Here is a 25,172-nt window from a genome sequence, read left to right on the forward strand (position 1 = left end):
CAAAATTTCAGAATAAATTTGACGCACAAATTCGATTAATAAAAGTAATAATTTTGCTTTCAAATTTCTTCTCGCCTCTTCCAGTGTCGCAACCCAGTAATTGTTTACTATCCAGACAAGCTGAAATGATGAAAAATTGAGTACTGGTTTTGTTGCTGCTAATGCTAAAAGATCAGAGCAATTCAAGTATGCTTTTTAGCAAATTATTTTTAATTTGGACATCCTAGGCATCCTCCAGGAAAGTTTAAGACTCTTAAGGTGCCATCATACTTTTTCATAATTTTAGCCATAGTTCTAAAATATCAGCTGATATAAGTCATCTACTGCAGTAACCCTCTCGATTCAGTTTTCCTGGTATCTCTCTCTGGTCATCGGGGACTTGAGATTGCATTGTTTTTGCAAACCGACTAGTTGTGTGCGTTTCTTGTCGCTACTTCGATTGAATCAATTCAGACGCGACACTGCTCTTTGTTAAAAATTGGATAGATGGAAAAATAGCTGTCATCTCAATACGACGGAAACCTGCGCGTTCTGTTGTTGCCAGATCAAATTTTAAAAAATTGAAAAGTCTGGTGGGCACAACTTTTGCTTTTCTGATGAAGTTTTCAGTTGTTCCGTCCAGATGCGAATTAGATCAGTTATAAACATTTTACCCACATTAGTTATAAACATTTATGCGTCCGTAATCACTTGAAGCTGATCATTATCAATAATGATGGGGGTCAAAAACCGGGTTCTGGTCAAAAGCCGGGCAGACAATTTTATGATAATTTTGCAGTTTTCTTGAAAATATTAACAAAATTTTCTTGACCGTGCTTTTGATGAATTTGATTACTATTGTTTGTCAAAAAAACTTTTCGGTACTAAGACTCCGGCGGTCATCATTCCGTGTGTGGATGGTTAGATATTTTTTTGTGTTTACATCCTTTGCCTCTCACACATTTTTTCAGTAATTCAAGTGAACTTTTAAGCCAGTTATTCTCAAATTGAACACCCTATGGTGGTATTTCTTTACCTGCAGACACTCTTAAGATATTTTTGCAGTTTCATTGGATTATTAACAGTTTATTTTTTTTGTTTGCGCTGTTCATGAGTTTGATTAGACTTGCCTTTCAAATGTATTTTTCAAAATTAGTTCTCCGGTCTTAATTAATCACTTTAATCAGATACTCTATTACTAATTTTGTTTCTGATACCTCTGGCTCGTCTTTTTCTTAGGTTGTTTTTATATTTTCTCCTATTCTTTTGACCCTTACGCCGTTTCCTTTTTATATTTTTTTTTATATTTTCTTCAATTCTTTTGACCATAAACCAATTAATTGTAAGTTACTAGTCATTTTCTTTTGGTCTGGATGCACTTGCGACCCTCTCTTCTACAGCAGTCTCTAATGCAGATTTCATGGTTGTCAGGATTACGTGTTTGTCAACGTTTGTCTTATTACTTTTTGAGATTATTCAATTTATGGATATTCAGATTTTTTTCTTTCTGATATCTCTAGTTCTTCCTTTTCTTTGATTCTCTTTTTTATTTTCTCCAACTTTTGTGACCATTACGCCGTTTCTTTCCATTAATTGTGTGTTAATAACGATTTTATTTTGGTCTGGATGCACTTGCGACCCTCTCGTCTACAACAATGGGTAAACCAGACTTCATGCTTGTGAGGAATATTTGGTTGTCAACGTTTGTCTTATTACTTTTTGTGATTATTCCTTGTATGGAAAATGCATTCTACCACAAAACTGCTGTAAACTGGAACTTCTTGCCAGATGCAATAAGAAACTTCGAGCCGGCTAAATTTTTTCTTTGAAAATTAATTTACAGAAATCTTTTAAATCAGAGTTGAAAGATTATCCTTCAACTATTTTATTGTTGCACTTGGAATGTAATGTAACATCACTAACTTCATCCAATGTAATAAGTTGTGTTGATTAAATCATATGCGCTTCAATTGCATCTCACTCAGTGATTCAATTAATTAAGAGATTGTACAGTTCTAAGTTTATAGCAACTAATAGAAATTTGAAGGCCATAATTTTGATCGCGCGTCCAATAGGGGTACCAAAGATACCCTTTGCAGCCTTTTTTTATTTGATTTTGGAGATTAGATGGCTCTGGATGCAGTGCCAAACTTCAGTTGCATATGATACAATGGGCACAACATGACACATGAATTTGCTTATAGTATTGTGAAAGATTTTCACTGAACGCTTTTGAGCAGATTTTTTCAGTTTTTAGATAGTTTGATCTCCAATCGCTCTGTTAGTTGTTCTTTCAATCAAATCAATGACTTGATTGATGGTCTTTTTGAAGGAATGTGCTTTTTTCCTTATAAGAGTAATTGTTCTCTCTGTTATCTCGGGAGGAAAAATTTTTTCTGTGTTTTTTCTTTTTTTGGAGACGTTTTCATTAAAATTTCCGCAGAAACCACTCACGGTACTGATTTAGAAGCTTGTCATTTTTAAGATACCGCAACGGTAGGAAAGATTTTTGATTATAGTGTCAATTGACTTTTGTCAAAAGACATCATTCAAAGCAAAATTCGCCAGGGAAAAAATGTCTTGAAAGGGAAACAGTCCGAGCTTTTACGATTGGCAATTGCATATCAATTGTATTTTTTTTCAATGGTATACTACCAGAAAAATGATTTGATAGCCAGAAGAAGATTTTGTTGTTCGACTCAACTTTGTCAATTTGCTCTCTGAAAACAGATAGCTATTCAAAGTTTTGCTCAAATAAAAGATGAGGCTTTTTGGTTTCAGAGTCATTGTTGGATTGTTTTGTTTTCTAGCCATTATCATGAAATCAAAACCACCTGTAAAATTGGTTGCATTTCTCACCAGTGATTTTTGTTCGTTCAGAAGACAAATTAGCAATAACTGAATTTTCCAGGAATATTTGTGTTGTGGCTGCGTCTTAATGGTTTATAAAAAAAACAGATGAAATTTAAAATGAGATTTATTTATTTGTAACAATGCCAGATAAATTGAAAATTGGCAAAAAATCTCAAGCGTTTGAGATTTATATGACAGCATTTCTTCTCTAAAATTTGTTTTTCCGTTATCTGAAGTTTTTGCTGATGATTTGCATAACTTCTTTTAAAAACATCATCGATCGGAGCTGTATCAGTAGACCACCTTCAGGCTATCTAAACAACGCAATTTTTTTGGAGGACAAAATTTTCAGAATAAAGTTGACGCACAAATTCGATTAATGAAAGTAATAATTTTGCTTTCAACTTTCTTCTCGCCTCTTCCAGTGTCGCAACCCAGTAATTGTTTACTATCCAGACAAGCTGAAATGATGAAAAATTGAATACTGGCTTTGTTGCTGCTATTGTTAAAAGATTAGAGCAATTCAAGTATGCTCTTTAGCAAACTGTTTTTAATTTGGACATCCTAGGTATCCTCCAGGAAAATCTAAGACTCTTAAGGTGCCATCATACTTTTTCATAATTTTAGCCATAGTTCTAAAATATCAGCTGATATAAGTCATCTACTGCAGTAACCCTCTCGTTTTCCTGGTATCTCTCTCTGGTCATCGGGGACTTGAGGTTGCATTGTTTTTGCAACGCGACTAGTTGTGTGCGTTTCTTGTTGCTACTTGGATTGAATCAATTCAGACGCGACACTGCTCTTTGTTAAAAATTGGATAGATGGAAAAATAGCTAAAATCTCAATACGATGGAAACCTGCGCGTTCTGCTGTTGCCAGATCAAATTTTGAAAAATTGAAAAGTCTGGTCGGCACAATTTTTGCTTTTCTGATTAAGTTTTGCGTTGTTCCATACAGATGCGAATTAGATCAATTATAAACATTTAACCCACATTAGTTATAAACATTTATGCGTCCGTAATCACTTGAACCTGATCATTATCAAGAATGATGGGGGTCAAAATCCGGGTTCTAGTCAAAAGCCGGGCAGACAATTTTATGACAATTTTGCAGTTTCCTTGAAAATATTAATAAAATTTTCTTGGCCGTGCTTTTGACGAAACTGATTACTAGTGGTTGTCAAAAAAACTTTTCAGTACTAAGACTCCGGCGGTCATCATTCCGTGTATGGATGGTTAGATATTTTTTTTGAGTTTACATCCTTTGCCTCTCACACATTTTTTTCTCGGGTCCTTTTTTTTATTTTCTGCAACTTTGTTGACCCTTACGCCGTTTCTTTCATATTTTTGAATGTTACTTATCATTTCTGTTTGGTCTGGATGCAACTTTAATACTCTCGTCTAGAGCAGTAGCTAGTCAAAATTTTGTCAAACTTTAGTCAATTTTTCTCTCTATTGTTAATTTTACCGAGGAGCTTTAGATGTTGGATGTTGACCTCATCGATGATGATATTAAAAGATTACATTATTTCAAGTGTGCTTTTAAGCCAGTTATTCTCAAATTGAACATCCTATGGTGGGAATTCTTTACGTGCAGACACTCTTAAGATTTTTTTGCAGTTTCATTGGATTATTAACAAATCTTTTTTTTGTTTGCGCTATTCATGAGTTGGATTAGAATTGCCTTTCAAATGTACTTTTCAGAGTTAGTTCTCCGATCTTAATATATCATTTTAATTAGAAACTGTATTACTTATTTTGATTCCAGTACCTATGGCTCGTCCTTTTCTTGGGTTGTTTTTATATTTTCTCCAGTCCTTTTCACCATTACGCAGTTTCCTTCAAATAAATTGAGTTACTAATCATTATCTTTTGGTCTGGATGCACTTGCGACCCTCTCGTCTACAGCAGTGTCTAATACAAATTTCATGGTTGTCAGGATTACGTGATTGTCAACGTTTGTCTCATTACATTTTGAGATTATTCATTTTATGGATAATTAGATATTTTTTTACTTATTTTCTTTCTGATATCTCTAGTTCGTACTTTTCTTTGATGCTCTTTTTTGTTTTCACCAACTTTGGTGACCATTATGCCGTTTCTTTCTATTAATTTATGTAATGACAATTTTAATTTAGTCTGGATGCACTTGCGACCCTCTCGTTTACAACAATGGATAATCCAAACTTCATGCTTGTGAGGAGTATTTGATTGCCAACGTTTGTCTTATTACTTTTTGTGATTATTCATTGGAAGCATATTTAGATATTTTTTATTTATTTTGCTTCTGATAGCTCTTTCTCGTCTTTCTGTTTGGACCTTTTTATTTTCTTTAATTCTTTTACCATTACGCCGTTTCCTTCATTTAATTGTATGTCAATAATCATTTTCTTTTGGTCTGGATGCACTTGCGACCCTTCGCCTACAGCAGTGGCTAATGCAAATTTTATGACTGTGAGGACTACTTGGTTTTCAACGTTTGACTTATTACTTTGTGATTATTCATTATATACATATTTAGATAATTTGTTAGTCATTTTGTTTCTGATTGCTCTGTCGCGTCCATTTGTTGGGTCCTCTTTTTTTCTCCAGCTTTTGTTACCATTAAGCCATTTCCTTCGTTTTATTGTATGGTGCTAATCATTTTCTGTTTGTCTGGATGCACTTGCATCCTCCTGTCTACAGCAATGGTTATTCCAAATTTCATGCCTATGGGGACTACGTGGCTGTCAACGCCTGTCTTATTACTTTTAGAGATTTCTCATTGCAACCATGACTATATAATTTTTGTCAAGAGAGACTCATTGACCATTGCAGAAGAAAATTTTAATGACAGTTAATTTTAATATTGCAACCAAGACCTTCCTGGTAATTTTAATGCTTATTTCTTTGTCAGCTGCACTGTTTCGTTTGTGAAGATATGGAACTAAAGACAGCTTGGCCTATGTTTATATTTTGCGTAAATCATTCATATTTGATTTTGAATTTTGTCATCAACCTTTTGCCGGATAATCATAGGTTTCAAAGATAAAAACAAAGCAATCGAGTAATTGGTTTATTCTCCCCCGTGCTAATTATTAAATAAAATTTGAACTAAACGTATCATATTTCAAGACCACAGATCATCAGCTTTTCTAAAAAAAAATTCGTTTTCATCAAGATTCTGTGAAGTGGAACTCCTTACTATATGCAATAAGGCACTTTCTAAAATGTCATTGAAAAATCTTTTGTAGAAAGTTTTTATAATCATTTAATTGAAAGTTACTAATAATTTTCTTTTGTTCTGGATGCACTTGCGACCCTGTCGCCTACAGCAGTGGCTAATGCAAATTTTATGACTGTGAGGGCTACTTGGTTTTCAACGTTTGACTTATTACTTTGTGATTATTCATTATATACATATTTAGATAATTTGTTAGTCATTTTGTTTCTGATTGCTCTGTCGCGTCCATTTGTTGGGTCCTCTTTTTTTCTCCAGCTTCTGTTACCATTAAGCCATTTCCTTCGTTTAATTGTATGGTGCTAATCATTTTCTGTTTGTCTGGATGCACTTGCATCCTCCTGTCTACAGCAATGGTTATTCCAAATTTCATGCCTATGAGGACTACGTGGCTGTCAACGCTGGTCTTATTACTTTTAGTGATTTCTCACTGCAACCATAGCCATATAATGTTTGTCAGGAGATACTCATTGACAATTGCAGAAGAAAATTTTAATAACAGTTACTTTTCATATGGCAGCCAAGACCTCCCTGGTCTTTTTCATGCTTATTTCTTTGTCAGCTGCGCTGTTTCGTTTGTGAAGATTTGGAACTGAAGACAGCTTGGCCTATGTTTATATTATGCGTGCATCATTCACATTTGACTTTGAATTTTGTCATCCATCTTTTGGCGGATATTCATAGGGTTCAAAGACAAAAACAAAACAATCTAGTAATTGGTTATTCTCCCCAGTGCTAATTATTACATAAAATGTAGAACTATGGGTATCAAATTTCAAGACAACTGATCATGGACTTTTCTTTAAAAAACTCATTTTTCATTAAAAATCTGTGGAGTGGAACTCCTTCTTATATGCAATCAGACACTTTCTAATATATCCTTGACAAATCTTTTGTAGAAAATTTTTTAACAGAGTTCAAAGATTGTACTCCAGTTTTTTACGGTTCCACTTGGAAGGATTTCCGTTCTATAAAATTTGCCATCACCAACTTCATCCACTGTAGTAGGTTGTTTTGATAAAACGATATGCACCTTGATTGCATCTCACTCAGAGATTCAATTAGTTTGTAGACTGTAGGGTTCTAAGTTTATAGCAAAAAATGAATTTTGAAGGCTAAATTTGGGTTTTGTAGCCAATAAAGGTATCAAAGATGCCCTTTGCCGCGTTTTTGTGTATTCGTATTTTGAGTTTGGATGGCTCTGAATGCAGCGCCAAAATTCAGTTTCATATAATACAATGAGCACAACATAACTTGAATTTGATTAGAAATGCCTCACATATGTATTTTTCAGAACTAGTTCTCCAGCCGTCATTATTCATTGTATGAATATTTAGATTTTTTTCAGTTTTTTGTTCCTGATACCTCTGGTTTGTCTTTTTTTGGTCCTCTCCCTTATTTTCTCCAATTTTTCTGACCATTACGCCGGTTCCTTCATTTAATTGTATGTTACTAGTCATTTCCTTTTTGTCTGGATACAATGGCGATCTTATCGTCTACAGCAGTGGCTAATGCAAATAGTGTGCCTATGAGGACTACGTGGGTGTCAACGCTTGTTTTTTTTTACTTCTTTTCATTTCTCACTGCAACCATAACTATATAATTTTTGTCAAGAGAAACTCAATAACCGTTGCAGAACAAAATGAAGAAAACAGTTACTTTTCGTTTGGCAGCAAGGACACGTTTGGCCTTTTTAATGCTAATTTATTTTTCATTTGCGGCGTTTTGTTTGTGAATATATGGACCTAAAGACGGCTTATGCTATGTTTATATTATGCGTGCGTCAATCACAATTGACTTTGAGTTTTATACTCACTCTTTTGGTGGATATTCGTAGATTACAAAGATAACAAGAAAGCAAGCAATTAATTGGTTATTCTCGCCAGTGCTAGTCATTACATAAAATGTTGAACTAAGCGTATCAAATTTCAAGACCACAGATCTTCGGCTTTCCTAAGAAACTCGTTTTTAATCAAAAATCCCTGAAATGGAACTCCTTACCAATTGCAATAAGACACTTTCTAAAACGTCATTGAAAAATATTTTGAAGACAGTTTATTTAACAGAGTTGAAAGATTGTACTCCAATTTTTACGGTTGCACTTGGAAGGATTTCTTTTTTATGTAATTTTCCATCACCAACTTCATCCACTGTAGTAGGTTGTATTGATAAAATAATATGCACCTTAATTGAATCGCACTTAGAGATTCAATTAGTTAGGAGACTGTAGAGTTCCAAAGTAATAGCAATAAATGAATTTTGAAGGCTAAAGTTTGTTTTTTGTAACCAATAAAGATACCAAAGATACTCTTTGCCGCTTTTTTGTGTATTTGTATTTTGAGATTGGATAGCTCTGGATGCAGCGCCAAAATTAAGTTGCATATAATACAATGAGAACAACATAACATCTGTATGTACTTGTAACTTTCTGAACAATTATCAGTGAACGTTTTTGAGCTGATTATACAAGTTAGTAGATAGTTTGATATCCTATCGCTCTTTTAGTTGTTCTTTCAATAAACTCAATGATTTTATTTAAAATTTTACCTGATGATTTTGAAGCATTTTGCTGTTTTCTTCGTGAAAAGAGTTGTTTCGTGCTATTCTGGAACTTAATTAGAAGTGCCTCACAGATGTATTTTTCAGAATTAGTTCTCCGGCTGTCATTATTCATTGTATGGGTGATAAGATTTTTCTTCAGTTTTTTGTTTCTGATAGCTCTGGTTTGCCCTTTTCTTGGGTCTTCTTTTTTATTTTCTCCAAATTTTCTGACCACTACGCCGTTTCTTTCATTTAGTTGTAAGTTATTAATCATTTTCTTTTGGTCTGGATGCACTTGCAACCCTGTCTCCTACAGCAGTGGCTAATGCAATTTTCATGCTTTTGAGGACAACTTGGTTGTCATCGTTTGTCATATTACTGTTTTGATTACTCATTGTATGGGTATGGATATTTTATTACTTATTTTGTTTCTGATTGCTGTCTTGTCATTTTGTTGGGTCCTTTTTTAATTTTCTCCAAATTTTCTGACCAATACGCCGTTTTTTTTCATTTAATTGTAAGTTATTAATCATATTCTTTTGGTCTGGATGCACTTGCGACCCTTGCGTCTACAGCAGTGGCTAATGCATTTTTCATGCTTTTGAGGACAACTTTGTTGTCAACGTTTGTTTTGTTACTTTTTTGATTATTCATTGTATGGGTATAGACATTTTATTACTTAATTGACTTTGAGTTTTATACTCACTCTTTTGGTGGATATTCATAGATTACAAAGATAACAAGAAAGCAAGCAAGTAATTGGTTATTCTCGCCAGTGCTAGTTATTACCTAAAGTGTAGAACTAAGCGTATCAAATTTCAAGACCAGAGATCTTCGGCTTTCCTAAGAAACTCGTTTTTTATCAAAAATCTCTGAAATGGAACTCCTTACCAATTGCAATAAGACACTTTCTAAAATTTCATTGAAAAATTTTTTGCAGACAGTTTATTTAACAGAGTTGAAAGATTGTACTCCAATTTTTACGGTTGCACTTGGAAGGATTTCTATTTTATGTAATTTTCCATCACCAACTTCATCCACTGTAGTAGGTTATATTGATAAAATAATATGCACCTTAATTGCATCGCACTTAGAGATTCAATTAGTTAGGAGACTGTAGAGTTCCAAAATTATAGCAATAAATGAATTTTGAAGGCTAAAGTTTGGTTTTTGTAACCAATAAAGATACCAAAGATACTCTTTGCCGCTTTTTTGTGTATTTGTATTTTGAGATTGGATAGCTCTGGATACAGCGCCAAAATTAAGTTGCATATAATACAATGAAAACAACATAACATCTGTATGTACCTGTAACTTTCTTAACAATTGTCAGTGAACGTTTTTGAGCTGATTATACAAGTTAGTAGATAGTTTGATATCTTATCGCTCTTTTAATTGTTCTTTCAATAAACTCAATGACTTTATTTAAAATTTTAACTGATGATTTTGAAGCATTTTGCTGTTTTCTTCTTGAAAAGAGTTGTTTCGTGCTATTCTGGAGTTTAATTAGAAGTGCCTCACAGATGTATGTTTCAGAATTATTTCTCCGGCCGTCATTATTCATTGTATGGATGATAAGATTTTTCTTCAGTTTTTTGTTTCTGATAGCTCTGGTTTGTCCTTTTCTTGGGTCTTCTTTTTTTTCTCCAAATTTTCTGACCAATACGCCGTTTTTTTTCATTTAATTGTAAGTTATTAATCATATTCTTTTGGTCTGGATGCACTTGCGACCCTTGCGTCTACAGCAGTGGCTAATGCAATTTTCATGCTTTTGAGGACAACTTGGTTGTCAGCGTTTGTCTCATTACTTTTTTGATTATTCATTGTATGTGTATATATATTTTTTTACTTAATTTGTTTTTGATTGCTCTGTCTTGTCCTTTTGTTGGGTCCTTTTTTCATTTTCTCCAATTTTTCTGACCAATACGCCGTTTCTTTCATTTAATTGTAAGTTATTAATCATTTTCTTTTGGTCTGGATGCACTTGCGACCCTGTCGTCTACAGCAGTGGCTAATGCATTTTTCATGCTTTTGAGGACAACTTTGTTGTCAACGTTTGTCTCATTACTTTTTTGATTATTCATTGTATGGGTATAGATATTTTATTACTTATTTTGTTTCTGATTGCTCTGTCTCTTTTGTGACCATTACGCCGTTTCCTTTTTTTAATTGTAAGTTATCATTTTCTTTTGTTCTGGATGCACTTGCAACCCTCTTGTATACAGCTATAGCTAATCCCAATTTCATGCCTATGAGGACTACGTGGCTGTCAACGCTCGTCTTATTACTTTTAGAGATTTCTCATTGCAACCATAACTATATAATTTTTGTCAAGAGAGACTCATTGACCATTGCAGAAGAAAATTTTAATGACAGTTAATTTTAATATTGCAACCAAGACCTTCCTGGTAATTTTAATGCTTATTTCTTTGTCAGCTGCACTGTTTCGTTTGTGAAGATATGGAACTAAAGACAGCTTGGCCTATGTTTATATTTTGCGTAAATCATTCATATTTGATTTTGAATTTTGTCATCAACCTTTTGCCGGATAATCATAGGTTTCAAAGATAAAAACAAAGCAATCGAGTAATTGGTTTATTCTCCCCCGTGCTAATTATTAAATAAAATTTGAACTAAACGTATCATATTTCAAGACCACAGATCATCAGCTTTTCTAAAAAAAAATTCGTTTTCATCAAGATTCTGTGAAGTGGAACTCCTTACTATATGCAATAAGGCACTTTCTAAAATGTCATTGAAAAATGTTTTGTAGAAATTTTTTATAATCATTTAATTGAAAGTTACTAATAATTTTCTTTTGTTCTGGATGCACTTGCGACCCTGTCGCCTACAGCAGTGGCTAATGCAAATTTTATGACTGTGAGGACTACTTGGTTTTCAACGTTTGACTTATTACTTTGTGATTATTCATTATATACATATTTAAATAATTTGTTAGTCATTTTGTTTCTGATTGCTCTGTCGCGTCCATTTGTTGGGTCCTCTTTTTTTCTCCAGCTTTTGTTACCATTAAGCCATTTCCTTCGTTTTATTGTATGGTGCTAATCGTTTTCTGTTTGTCTGGATGCACTTGCATCCTCCTGTCTACAGCAATGGTTATTCCAAATTTCATGCCTATGGGGACTACGTGGCTGTCAACGCCTGTCTTATTACTTTTAGAGATTTCTCATTGCAACCATAACTATATAATTTTTGTTAAGAGAGACTCATTGACCATTGCAGAAGAAAATTTTAATGACAGTTACTTTTAATATTGCAACCAAGACCTCCCTGGTAGTTTTAATGCTTATTTCTTTGTCAGCTGCAATGTTTCGTTTGTGAAGATATGGAACTAAAGACAGCTTGGCCTATGTTTATATTTTGCGTAAATCATTCATATTTGATTTTGAGTTTTGTCATCAACCTTTTGCCGGATAATCATAGGTTTCAAAGATAAAAACAAAGCAATCGAGTAATTGGTTTATTCTCCCCCGTGCTAATTATTAAACAAAATTTGAACTAAACGTATCATATTTCAAACTCGTTTTCATCAAGATTCTGTGAAGTGGAACTCCTTACTATATGCAATAAGGCACTTTCTAAAATGTCATTGAAAATGTTTTGTAGAAAGTTTTTATAACAGAGTTGAAAGATTGTACTCCAATTTTTTACGGTTGCATTTTAAAGGATTTCCGTGAGATTCAATTAGTTTGTAGACTGTAGGGTTCTAAGTTTATAGCAAAAAATGAATGCAAAATTTGTGCCTATGAGGACTACGTGGGCGTCAACGCTTGTTTTTTTTTACTTCTTGTCATTTCTCACTGCAGCCATTACTATATAATTTTTGTCAAGAGAGACTCATTGACCGTTGCAGAAGAAAATGAAAAAAAACAGTTACTTTTCGTTTGGCAGCAAGGACACGTTTGGCCTTATTAATGCTAATTTATTTTTCATTTGCGGCGTTTTGTTTGTGAATATATGGACCTAAAGACGGCTTATGCAATGTTTATATTATGCGTGCGTCAATCACAATTAACTTTGAGTTTTATACTCACTCTTTTGGCGGATATTCGTAGATTACAAAGATAACAAAAAAGCAAGCAAGTAATTGGTTATTCTCGCCAGTGCTATTTATTACATAAAGTGTAGAACTAAGCTTATCAAATTTCAAGACCACAGATCTTCGGCTTTCCTAAGAAACTCGTTTTCTTATCAAAAATCCCTGAAATGGAACTCCTTACCAATTGCAACAAGACACTTTCTAAAATGTCATTGAAAAATATTTTGCAGACAGTTTTTTTAACAGAGTTGAAAGATTGTACTCCAATTTTTACGGTTGCACTTGGAAGGATTTCTATTTTATGTAATTTTCCATCACCAACTTCATCCACTGTAGTAGGTTGTATTGATAAAATAATATGCACCTTAATTGCATCGCACTTAGAGATTCAATTAGTTAGGAGACTGTAGAGTTCCAAAATTATAGCAATAAATGAATTTTGAAGGCGAAAGTTTGGTTTTTGTAACGAATAAAGATACCAAAGATACTCTTTGCCGCTTTTTTGTGTATTTGTATTTTGAGATTGGATAGCTCTGGATGCAGCGCCAAAATTAAGTTGCATATAATACAATGAGAACAACATAACATCTGTATGTACTTGTAACTTTCTGAACAATTATCAGTGAACGTTTTTGAGCTGATTATACAAGTTAGTAGATAGTTTGATATCCTATCGCTCTTTTAGTTGTTCTTTCAATAAACTCAATGACTTTATTTAAAATTTTAACTGATGATTTTGAAGCATTTTGCTGTTTTCTTCATGAAAAGAGTTGTTTCGTGCTATTCTGGAGTTTAATTAGAAAAGCCTCAAAGATGTATTTTTCAGAATTATTTCTCCGGCCGTCATTATTCATTGTATGGATTATTAGATTTTTCTTTACTTTTTTGTTTCTGATAGCTCTGGTTTGTCCTTTTCTTGGGTCTTCTTTTTTATTTTCTCCAAATTTTCTGACCACTACGCCGTTTCTTTCATTTAATTGTAAGTTATTAATCGTTTTCTTTTGGTCTGGATGCACTTGCGACCCTGTCGTCTACAGCAGTGGCTAATGCAAATTCATGCTTTTGAGGACAACTTGGTTGTCAGCGTTTGTAATATTACTGTTTTGATTATTCATTTTATGGGTATGGATAGTTTATTACTTATTTTGTTTCTGATCGCTCTGTCTTGTCTTTTTGTTGGGTCCTTTATTCATTTTCTCCAATTTTTCTGACCAATACGCCGTTTCTTTCATTTAATTGTAAGTTATTAATCATTTTCTTTTGGTCTGGATGCACTTGCGACCCTGTCTCCTACAGCAGTGGCTAATGCAATTTTCATGCTTTTGAGGACAACTTGGTTGTCATCGTTTGTCATATTACTGTTTTGATTACTCATTGTATGGGTATGGATATCTTATTACTTATTTTGTTTCTGATTGCTGTCTTGTCATTTTGTTGGGTCCTTTTTTAATTTTCTCCAAATTTTCTGACCAATACGCCGTTTTTTTTCATTTAATTGTAAGTTATTAATCATATTCTTTTGGTCTGGATGCACTTGCGACCCTTGCGTCTACAGCAGTGGCTAATGCATTTTTCATGCTTTTGAGGACAACTTTGTTGTCAACGTTTGTCTTATTACTTTTTTGATTATTCATTGTATGGGTATATGTTGTTGTTGTTGTTGTTGGGGATTTACAGTTTTCACTGAGGGGATTTTCGTCCCAGTCGTCGTCTTAGAAAATTGTCCTATTATTTTTTCAGATCTGACAGTCACTCTACAAGTCACTAATTTTGCCAGTACTCTTATACAGCTCTGCATGCACAAATCCGAACCGAGGTGAGCTACAACAATTTGAAATATTTCAAAAGAAAGTAGTCAAATGGATCCTTGGACAAAAAGTCATGCCGTATCCAAATCAACTGACACTTCTCAACTTACTACCACTACCAATGTTCTTGCAACTAAATGACATTCTACTTTGACAGAAGACGATAGCTTTTTACCAATGCTGAAACAAAATTCAGAAAATGGGAGAACAAATGAATTATTCAAAATCCCGAAAACCAGAACTGAAAAGGCTAGAAATGATTTCCTTTTCCGTACATGCAGACTAGCAAATCGAATAGAAAAATACATTGAATTTAATACGAAAAAAGGCCTTAAAAATCGAGTTTTAAATTTCATGTGCAAGTTTGTAAACGAGCGATTTGACGAAAATAACATCTGTAGCTGGCATCTATATATATTTTATTACTTATTTTGTTTCAGATTGCTCTGTTTCGTCCTTTTGTTGGGTCCTCTTTTTTATTTTCTTCAATTTTTGTGACCATTACGCCGTTTCCTTTTTTTTTAATTTTAAGTTATCATTTTCTTTTGTTCTGGATGCACTTGCGACTCTCTTCTATACAGCTATGATTAATCCCAATTTCATGCCTATGAGGAGTACGTGGCTGTCAACGCTTGTCTTATTACTTTTAGAGATTTCTCATTGCAACCATGACTATATAATTTTTGTCAAGAGAGGCTCATTGACCATTGCAGAAAAAAATTTTAATGACAGTTAATTTTAATATTGCAACCAAGACCTTCCTGGTAATTTTAATGCTTATTTCTTTGTCAGCTGCACTGTTTCGTTTGTGAAGATATGGAACTAAAGACAGCTTGGCCTATGTTTATATTTTGCGTAAATCATTCATATTTGATTTTGAATTTTGTCATCAACCTTTTGCCGGATAATCATAGGTTTCAAAGATAAAAACAAAGCAATCGAGTAATTGGTTTATTCTCCCCCGTGCTAATTATTAAATAAAATTTGAACTAAACGTATCATATTTCAAGACCACAGATCATCAGCTTTTCTAAAAAAAAATTCGTTTTCATCAAGATTCTGTGAAGTGGAACTCCTTACTATATGCAATAAGGCACTTTCTAAAATGTCATTGAAAAATGTTTTGTAGAAAGTTTTTATAATCATTTAATTGAAAGTTACTAATAATTTTCTTTTGTTCTGGATGCACTTGCGACCCTGTCGCCTACAGCAGTGGCTAATGCAAATTTTATGACTGTGAGGACTACTTGGTTTTCAACGTTTGACTTATTACTTTGTGATTATTCATTATATACATATTTAGATAATTTGTTAGTCATTTTGTTTCTGATTGCTCTGTCGCGTCCATTTGTTGGGTCCTCTTTTTTTCTCCAGCTTTTGTTACCATTAAGCCATTTCCTTCGTTTTATTGTATGGTGCTAATCATTTTCTGTTTGTCTGGATGCACTTGCATCCTCCTGTCTACAGCAATGGTTATTCCAAATTTCATGCCTATGGGGACTACGTGGCTGTCAACGCCTGTCTTATTACTTTTAGAGATTTCTCATTGCAACCATAACTATATAATTTTTGTCAAGAGAGACTCATTGACCATTGCAGAAGAAAATTTTAATGACAGTTACTTTTAATATTGCAACCAAGACCTCCCTGGTAGTTTTAATGCTTATTTCTTTGTCAGCTGCAATGTTTCGTTTGTGAAGATATGGAACTAAAGACAGCTTGGCCTATGTTTATATTTTGCGTAAATCATTCATATTTGATTTTGAGTTTTGTCATCAACCTTTTGCCGGATAATCATAGGTTTCAAAGATAAAAACAAAGCAATCGAGTAATTGGTTTATTCTCCCCCGTGCTAATTATTAAATAAAATTTGAACTAAACGTATCATATTTCAAACTCGTTTTCATCAAGATTCTGTGAAGTGGAACTCCTTACTATATGCAATAAGGCACTTTCTAAAATGTCATTGAAAATGTTTTGTAGAAAGTTTTTATAACAGAGTTGAAAGATTGTACTCCAATTTTTTACGGTTGCATTTTAAAGGATTTCCGTTTTATATAATGTACCATCACCAACTTCATCTTCTGTAGTAGGTTGTATTGATAAAATAATATGCACCTTAATTGCATCGCACTTAGAGATTCAATTAGTTAGGAGACTGTAGAGTTCTAAGTTTATAGCAAAAAAATGAGTTTTGAAGCCTAAAATTCGGTTTTTGTAACCAATAAGGGTACCAAAAATACCCTTTGCCGCTTTTTTGTGTATTTGTCTTTTGAGATTAGATAGGTCTGGTTGCAGCGCCAAACTTCAGTTGCATATAATACAATGGGCACAACATAACACCTAAATGTGCTTATAATATTCTGAACAATTATCGGACGGCGTTCTCATGATTTACAGTGTGGTTTTACGTTTGAATTTTTGAAACAAATTAAGAGATTGTTGTCCTGGAGTGCTCAGAGGGGCACTTTGGTACACCTATCCAAGTAAAATTTTTAACTAGAACATTGCGATTGTCCGACTGGTCACCGCTTCAAACAAAATGGGCCTTCATCGGTCACTGCCTGAGGTTTCCGGAACTGCACGGACGGTACTATACACGTTATCTGCTTTCTGGCCACTGCGGTCTGTTGAAATGAAGAAAAGAAAGGGTCGTGAAAAAGTTATTGTTCGTCAAAGTTTTTGGATCTCTTCCGTTTTTGACCCCCTGTCCGTTATGCAATCCCGATAGAGAGCACGTGTCGTTAACTAGTAAATCATCATGTGAGGATTTGGGACGAGCTTCGGTACGAGCAAATGATATGCACCCAGTAAGCTGGGCAGGGGCTGAAAAATGGTATAGGCACTTCGAGTCAACCGTTGAATTTAATTAATGTGGCAAACGAACGCCTATAGATTCCACTGTTATCCCACTGACTAAAATTTCTGTTAAATCTGATTCGGCTGCAAGATTTTCGAGCTCACCGGCTGCGTCAATCGGCTCCTGTGGAGTAAGTTTGTAATTATAAAAGAAGGCGTTACCACCGACGAATACTTCTATTGTGTGCTATCTTTTTAACAATTATGGGAACGATGTATTCGTGCTCAGGCGAGCAATAGAATATTGAATCTCGCGAATAATGAGTTTTTTCTTGTGAGCTTTCTTTTAACAAATTCGAGATCTTTTTTGTTTGTGCCTCCCCTCGCCCAGCTTAGTGGGTGCATCTTTTTGCACCCCAGAGACGCACGTGCCATATTTTTAAAATGATTTACAATGTAATGGTAATGGCACGTGCTTTGTGACTGGAGGGAGCATAACGTAGTGTGGGGCACAAACGGAAGAGATCTCAAATTCCATTTGAGTGATGTTTTCAAAGTGTGAAATCTCATCGGCTTTCACCGGTCAAACAAGAAACGGACGAGACTTAGACATTTATCAAGAATTGGTCCGTAGCACCCAATCAAGCACTCTAGGACTATGAAAAATTTGGACTAAGAAAAAATTCAGAGGTATACTGTTGGACTAAGAGAAAGTAAAAAAATCGAAAACAATTTTGTGGTTTGAACCGCTACTTTTGAATAAAAATTCGGTATGGAACTGTTTCTGTGAGGTATTTTGATTTCAAAACAGCTTTTGATAGTGTGCCCTATACTTTGCTGCCCAAAAAATTGGAGATGTAGGTGTTGGAGGAAATTTCAAGTTATTATCAGATAATTGCAAGTTATTTATGAGATCGCAAACAATATCAAAGTGAAGAACAGTGCCTGTAACAAGTGGTGTCCCTCAAGGCTCACTGATTGGACCTTTGCTATTTATTATCTCTGTGAATGATTTACCCAAACAAATGAAGGAGTGCAAAGCATTCGGCTATACAGATGATTATTAATAAGTATCTTCTAAAGCAGACTCAATTCAAAAAGACCTGTTAAACATTGAAAAGTGGTGCACAAAAGTTGAAATGAATATTAATGAAAGTAAATGTCATATAACAAGAAAACATTAAAGGTAACAAGAAAGCATTCGATCAATGTGTTAGTCTTCCAGTGCTAATTATCACATAAATACTAGAACTAATCATATCATATTTCAAGACCACAGATCATCGACCACAACTCATTTTTTTCACCAAACTGTCATAAAGTGAAACTCCATACCAGATGCAATAAGAAACTTTAAGCAGACTAAATTTTCTTTGACAAATATTTTGCAGAAATTTTTTATAGCAGTGTCGAAAGATTATCCTCCAACTTTTCCTTACTTCACTTGGAAGGATTTCTGCTTTATATAATGTATCATCTTTAACTTCATCTAGTTTGTTTTTCGACTATTGTCCGTTCAAAAAAACTTTTCGCCCTTTATAATTATTGCACTTTCAATTTGAGTAACGCATTGCTTTTATACTTCAAATTAAATTCAAGTGTTTCTCGCTCTGCCTCTTAGTTTCTTTCCCTTTGTTTTCTGTTTTTCTATATAGTTAACAGTCTTGCGCTTACATTTTTTGTATGATCCTTTCTTTAATATTTTTTGTGTCTTTCCCATTATAGCCCCCTCACGAAATTATAGCCCCCATTATGGTATAATTACCATGAGGGGGGGGGGGGGCTATGGTTTATCTGACCACTAAGTGGGGCGGGGGGGGGGTGGCTTTAATGAGAAAGACCCGATTTTTTGAACAAAGCTGAATGTAAAGAGATTTTTGATGTGGCAACTTAATGAGCAAAGAAAATTGTTTTCTTACAATGAACTGTCTTTCATGTATTTCTCATTTTAGACCTGAAAATGGTAGTCTCAGTCGAGAAGTTGTACACTGACTATGACGTGCTCTCCGCAGGAAAAGCTAGTGAGGCTGAGGTAAATGATAAAGAATTGAAATTGTCTCTTATCGAATAGCTGTTGATATCCATGTACTGGGGATTGCATGGCCTACTACTGTTTTGTCTTCTTGTGAAAAACTTTGATATTAAAATGCATGATATAATGTATCGTTTGATATCGAGAAAAGGAAGAAAATTGCATGATATCGTTTCCCCCAATTGTGCAGCATAGTAGGCCTACTGATCTAAAATAGTCTCATTGCTAAAAAGGCCGTCTATTCGTTTCGTGCGATACATTCAACGAATTTTTCAAATATACTTGCAATTGGATATTTTTTAATGTCCAAAACTGACTGATCAAAACAAGTAGAAAACCTTTTCTGAAATCTCTACTCTTAATTGCAACTACAAGTGCTATTGCAAACATTAGTTTCATCTGTTCCAGCTTCAGACGGCATTCAAAGAAATATTGGGGGCTGTGAAAGGCGACACTAAAGCAAAACAGTTGGCTTGTCAGTTTATTGTTAAATTCTACAAGAAGTTTCCGGCTCTAGAAAGTCAAGCAATTGATGCACAACTTGACTTATGCGAAGACGAAGATCAATCAGTTAGTACTTTTAAGCTTTCTCAATTGATGCCTTAGAGATTTTCTAAATTGGCATTTTATATCTGAATTATTTCGTTTAAGATAAGACGATACGCTATCAAGGAGCTACCCAATTTCTGCAAAGATAACCCTGAAAACGTGTCAAAAGTTGCTGATATTCTCTCCCAACTTCTAGATACCGATGATAACGTGGAGTTAGTTGTAGTTCAGGGATCCCTTTATCAGCTACTGAAGGCAAACCCAAAAGGTAACTTTTGCTTGCATTGCTCATATGAGAAATGCTTATTTGAACGTATGCAAAATACCAGTTTTGCTCACCATACTCTGCCTCCGCGGCAGGCTCTCTATGCGCCGTTGTCCTGCTGTTTAAGTCTCAATCAATCGTCGGAGAGGCAAGCCGGCTGCTTTCTTAAATATCTGAAAATAAATTTCAAAGCTCGATTTCAAACAGGTTGCGAAAGTCAAAGCCGCATGTGTTAAAATTTGGACTTTTAATTGCTCTCGAACGAAGCTTGAAGCAGTTATTGCAGACGTGTTGGTCATTTTTGACTTCTTGAGTGCCTTTTTCACGCTTCATTTTTGAGTTGTCAAATGTGCTGTCGTTCTGAAATGAAGTTCGTCGGTGAAAGCGGCTGTGATCGAAAGGAAATCAATAGCTCAGTGGTTTAGATTTCAGACTGCCAACCTCGAGGTCAGGTTTTCAAATCCATGTGGGATTGATTTTATGCACCCATAAAAAATTTCTAAGCTACACACACCCTTTAAATATAATTGCCCCGCCTATCGTTGGAGAGCAATTCATCTGATGCAAGTCGATTTAAATTCGGTTGTTGAAAAAAATTTGAGGAGCGGAGCAAAGTGAGAGTGGTAGTTTTGTTCATACCTGTTTTCAAAAGATAAGCAAAAAAGTAGATGTGAAATTTTTGTGCTCGAAGCTCGGATTTTTCAAATTAGTTTTTCTCAATTATTTTAACTCGTAGTTGCACCTAAGCAAGCGTTTTTGACCATCGAAAGCAATTTTGAGCTATTTTGCCGTTTAGACGCTTTTTTGTATCCTTCGATTTGTTGTCTTAAGGTTCCTTATTGGAGTGAGTTTTTAGTGTTATTTTGCCAATCTTTTCATTTGGTTGTTGATTTATTGGTAAAGAAAATTTATTAAAGTTGGCCTAATTTTAAACCTGTCTTGTTAATTGCTCTCAAACGAAGTTTGTAGCAATTATATTAGTCCTGTCGGTCTTTTTTTTTATGCGATTTTTCGCTTGATCAATTTTTCGTCTGACGCTTTTGACTTTTCGTCCTCAAAAACGGGATAACAGGTAGCGCCCAGCGGGCATCAAGTGCTCTTAGAGCCTTTTAGCTCGGTTTCAGCTCAAACAGTTTTGGAGTTTTATACTTATGGTGTGAACAGCGGTTCTTAGAGGTTGAAGACCCCCCACTGCTGACCCCCCCACTATTGCCCCCCACCGCCCTGTTGCCCCCCTCACCCCCCCCACCCGACTGTCGGCACCCCCGTGCACTCTCCCCCCACCCGTGGCTAGCTACTGACGAACAACCGCTAGCTAAAAACGCAAATTTATACTAATTTTCACAATTTTTTTTCGAGATTTTTGAAATTTTTTGTCACTTTTTTAAGTTTTTTCAGCCCTAGGTGTCAAGGAATCCACTCTAGGATTTGATAATAGGTTATTGAATAGTTTGTAGTGGTAATAGAATGGTTTCAACATTTCAACACTACGAATTTTTTGCATTTTTTTTTGATAAATTTTGCAAATTTTTTCAATGTTTTTGAGTTTTTGTCGTTTTTTAGGTTTATCCAGCCTCAAGAGCCAAGGAACTTCCTCGAGGGTTTAATAATAGGTTACTATGTAGTTTCTAGAAGTAATGGAATCATTTTCAAGATTTAAAGATCACGAATTTTAGCATTTTTTTGACAAAAATTGCTATATTTTAAAAAATTTTTTGACATATTTTCATTATTCAAGATTTTTCAGCCTCAGGGTTCAGACAACCTCCTGAAGGGTTTGATAGTACGTTGCTGCATTGTTTCTAGTGGTAGAATGTTTTTCAACATTTGAACATCACGATTTTTAGCAATTGTTGGATAAAACTTGAATTTTTTTTTCAAATTTTTCAAAATTTGTCATTATCTAAGTTCTTCCAGCCCCAAGAAACCTCGTATAGGCTTTGATAATAGGTCACTGAAGAATTTTTATTGCGATAGAATAGTTTTGAACTTTTTAATATCACAAATTTTATCGATTTTTTAATAAAACTTATGATTTTTTCATTTTTTTTTTTTTGAAATTTTTGTCATTTTATTTGCAGTTTTTGAGTCCTTTTTTGAGTTTAACGATTAATACTGGCCAACGAAGCTTTTTAAGTCTTGCAGATGGGTTACATGACAAAAATCCAGAGGCAAAAAATGTTCTTTGAACATTTTCGTCACTGCGAAATGTTGAAAGTTTTCTTCTGAATTTTGCACTTTCAGTTTTTTATATGATTTAGTTACTAACAAGGCTAGAATCTCATGGAAAAAATTTCTAGCTCTCTCTCTTTCTCTCTGTGTGTGTGTTGGTTGGCGTTTCTTTCCTTCTCTTTCTCGCTCACGTTTTACCTCGCACTCTCTCTCTCTCTCTCTCTCTCTCTCCTTAACTCTTTTGTTGACTTCAGCGGCTGTTATGTGGCGTGATAATATCGTCTATTACCCTAGCCTCACGCCTCTTCAATCAAGCGAAAGCTAACCTCACTAAACAGTGGCTAGGTGCTGACAACCGCCCGCCGGTCGTTTGAGAGCAATTCGCCCGACGTTAGTCGGTTATGTTTTTTCTGTTTTTGTGATCTGTGGAAAACTTTTACTTTTTATCGTTTGTTTACCTGGAACAATTCCATGGGCTGTGTTACTGCAGGAGGTATAACTGAAGTAGCAACCTTGTGGTTTTCAATTAAATTTTGCTGTTTGACATTTTAAGTTGTTAAGTGGGATGTATTGGTAGTCTCTGATTGAGCACATGTGGTGTTTCGAGGTTTCAGTAGAAGAAAATTTGGGATCTCAGAACTTGTACTTAATCTGTAAGAAAAGGTATTTTAATTAGATTTTGAATTTTTTCTTTTTCCCCAGTTTGATAGGTATGTATGGTTTTTTTCCACGTTATTTATTGAGTAGAAACTGTTATACAAGATGTATTGAGATTAGCTGGTTTGAAGTGGCAGCTTGAGAAAAATCAGTTTGTGCACCTCCCTTCCGTTTGTTCCTCAGTGTTTCTCGTTGAAGACGATTAGTAGAAAAGATCAAGAATACAATTTATTTGGTTTTTGAATCTAACGTTTTAGTGGGGGCTAAGTGAATATTTACTTCAGATCCATTCTGGAGTCTTCTGGCTATTTTTAAGTTTGTGGAACAAAAATTTGTCTGGCTTCACCTTAGTTCACAGCTTGTTAAACATTTAGCGCGAAATCTTATCTTTTCTCTAGGCTAGTCTTATCTGCTCAAGGTGCTTTTAAGCAGCAGTTGTTTAACAAAATAATCTAGACTCGGAAACGGGATGAGCCCAAAAGCCCAATTTTAGGTGCCCGCTCTTTGATCTTGTTGCTATAAGTCTAATGAGGATGTCCAGCTACAAAATAACATAAAATAGTTCGCACTTTAAAAATGTTTTTGTAAAAAATCAAGTTTTTCTTTTCTTTCAAATTCAATCGGGGTTATGTGAAACACTGGCGGCTATTTTTCGACAATCTGCCTGTTATGTTTGGGTTAAGTGGTGGTTAAGTTTACGTTAAAATCCTGATTTGCTCGATCCACACTAATGTTAATATTGTTATCAGAATGTCTAAATGGTGTTTTCCAACAATTGGCGAATCCGGCTGATGGCGAAGAGGCATCCGTGCGAGAGAAAACATGCAAGTTTATTTCATCTAAGCTAGCTACATTTGGAAATGATGAGCTGAGTGCAGAAACTGAGAAGTACATTGTCATGACTGTCAAAAAGGTGAGACCCTTAACTGAACATTCATTTTTTCCTCTTGGGTATTTATTAGCAAATTAAGGGCATGAGAAGTATCTAAAATTTTGAAGATAATCTGCAATGCCAGTTTCTAGAATGCCAGATTTTCCTGTATACAGTGCCAGATTTTAAAACTGTCGGCATTGGAGAATTTACAAAGTGCGTGTTTAAAAGCAAGGCTACGTGACTCGAAACCAATCGAAATTCTGGCTTGTATCTCGAGCCGCTGCGCGTTTTCCCGACCAATGCCAAATGTTCTCACTGACTTCATCTGAGTCACTTAACAACTACCAAATTATTAACATCGAAGTGCTTTTCGCGCAAGATTTTGTTCAAACCGAAGCTTTGAATTAGGGAAATATTTCGAGGAAAATTTAACTTAGAAAATATCTTTCTAGCTGATGGCCTCAGCTGACCCTTGTACGTTTGCTGCTCTCCTCGGAATCTTGGCAGTGTTGAAGTCAATGAAGTTGTTGACCACCAGACAGCAAATGATTGAGGTCATCGAAGCCAAAGCTGGAACTAACTTAGACGCCAAGGCATTTGAATCGAACAAGGCCATTACGTCATTCTACATGTGCTGCGAACAAGCACTCCCATTCTTCAGCAAAAACGTCAGCTCACACAAATTTGCCATCACTTTGTGTGAAAAGGTACGTACGCTCTGGAATGAGTGAAGGAATTAGATTTTACAATGGACTACCTAATGGCCTTCGCTTGAGAACAATCAACCTAATGGTTAGTTAATAGCCGCCCTCATCTTCTCAGCCGGCTATTATAGCGCTCCTATTTTTTACAATCCAAGAATTGGATTGTATTGGTGCTCTGTCTTTTTTTTTATTTTTGTAAGATATTTTCACACCTGTTTTCATGACTTTGAGCTTTCAAAACGGGATAAACAGGTAAAGCTCAGCGGGCATCAAGTTTCATTAGAGGCCCGCGTTTAGTAGTCCCTCAAGTACTAAGAGTGGTGAAGCTACTGGGAAGGCCGTAATTCAAGGTTAAAAGGTCATTTTTGGGAGTTCTGGAGACTAAAATAATGAAATTTTTAGCACTTTTTCGTCATTTTTTGGAATTTTTTGTTAGACCAGTGTGAAATTGAGGTTTATTAAAGACGGTAAAGGTCCTTTGCAATACAAAATTGCTTTTTACGGCCACTTTAAGAGCTATATCTATTGCTACTCCAAACATAAACACGGTAATTTATACTAATTTTTTCAAATTGTTTGAAAATTTTTGTCACTTTTTTGTCAGTTTTTGTCAAGCGCTATGTCTTGCTACTCCAAACATAAACACGGTAATTTATACTA

The 25,172-nt window shown here is 34.8% G+C and overlaps 1 protein-coding gene across 1 annotated transcript in view; it reads left to right on the forward strand.

Moving 5' to 3' along the window:
• LOC142343283 (apoptosis inhibitor 5-like) overlaps positions 1-25,172 on the forward strand; it is a 283,681-nt gene that overhangs the window by 230,368 nt on the left and 28,141 nt on the right. Inside the window, exons 2-6 of the mRNA XM_075395078.1 lie at positions 19,209-19,291; positions 19,700-19,861; positions 19,943-20,108; positions 23,684-23,847; positions 24,261-24,515. Coding sequence (XP_075251193.1) covers positions 19,220-19,291; positions 19,700-19,861; positions 19,943-20,108; positions 23,684-23,847; positions 24,261-24,515 — 819 coding nt within the window. The 5' untranslated portion in view covers positions 19,209-19,219. The remainder of the gene's footprint in view (positions 1-19,208; positions 19,292-19,699; positions 19,862-19,942; positions 20,109-23,683; positions 23,848-24,260; positions 24,516-25,172) is intronic.

This window comes from Convolutriloba macropyga, chromosome 7 (genome assembly GCF_964194025.1).
Source record: "Convolutriloba macropyga chromosome 7, txConMacr16.3, whole genome shotgun sequence".
Classification (NCBI taxonomy): Eukaryota; Metazoa; Xenacoelomorpha; order Acoela; family Convolutidae; genus Convolutriloba; species Convolutriloba macropyga.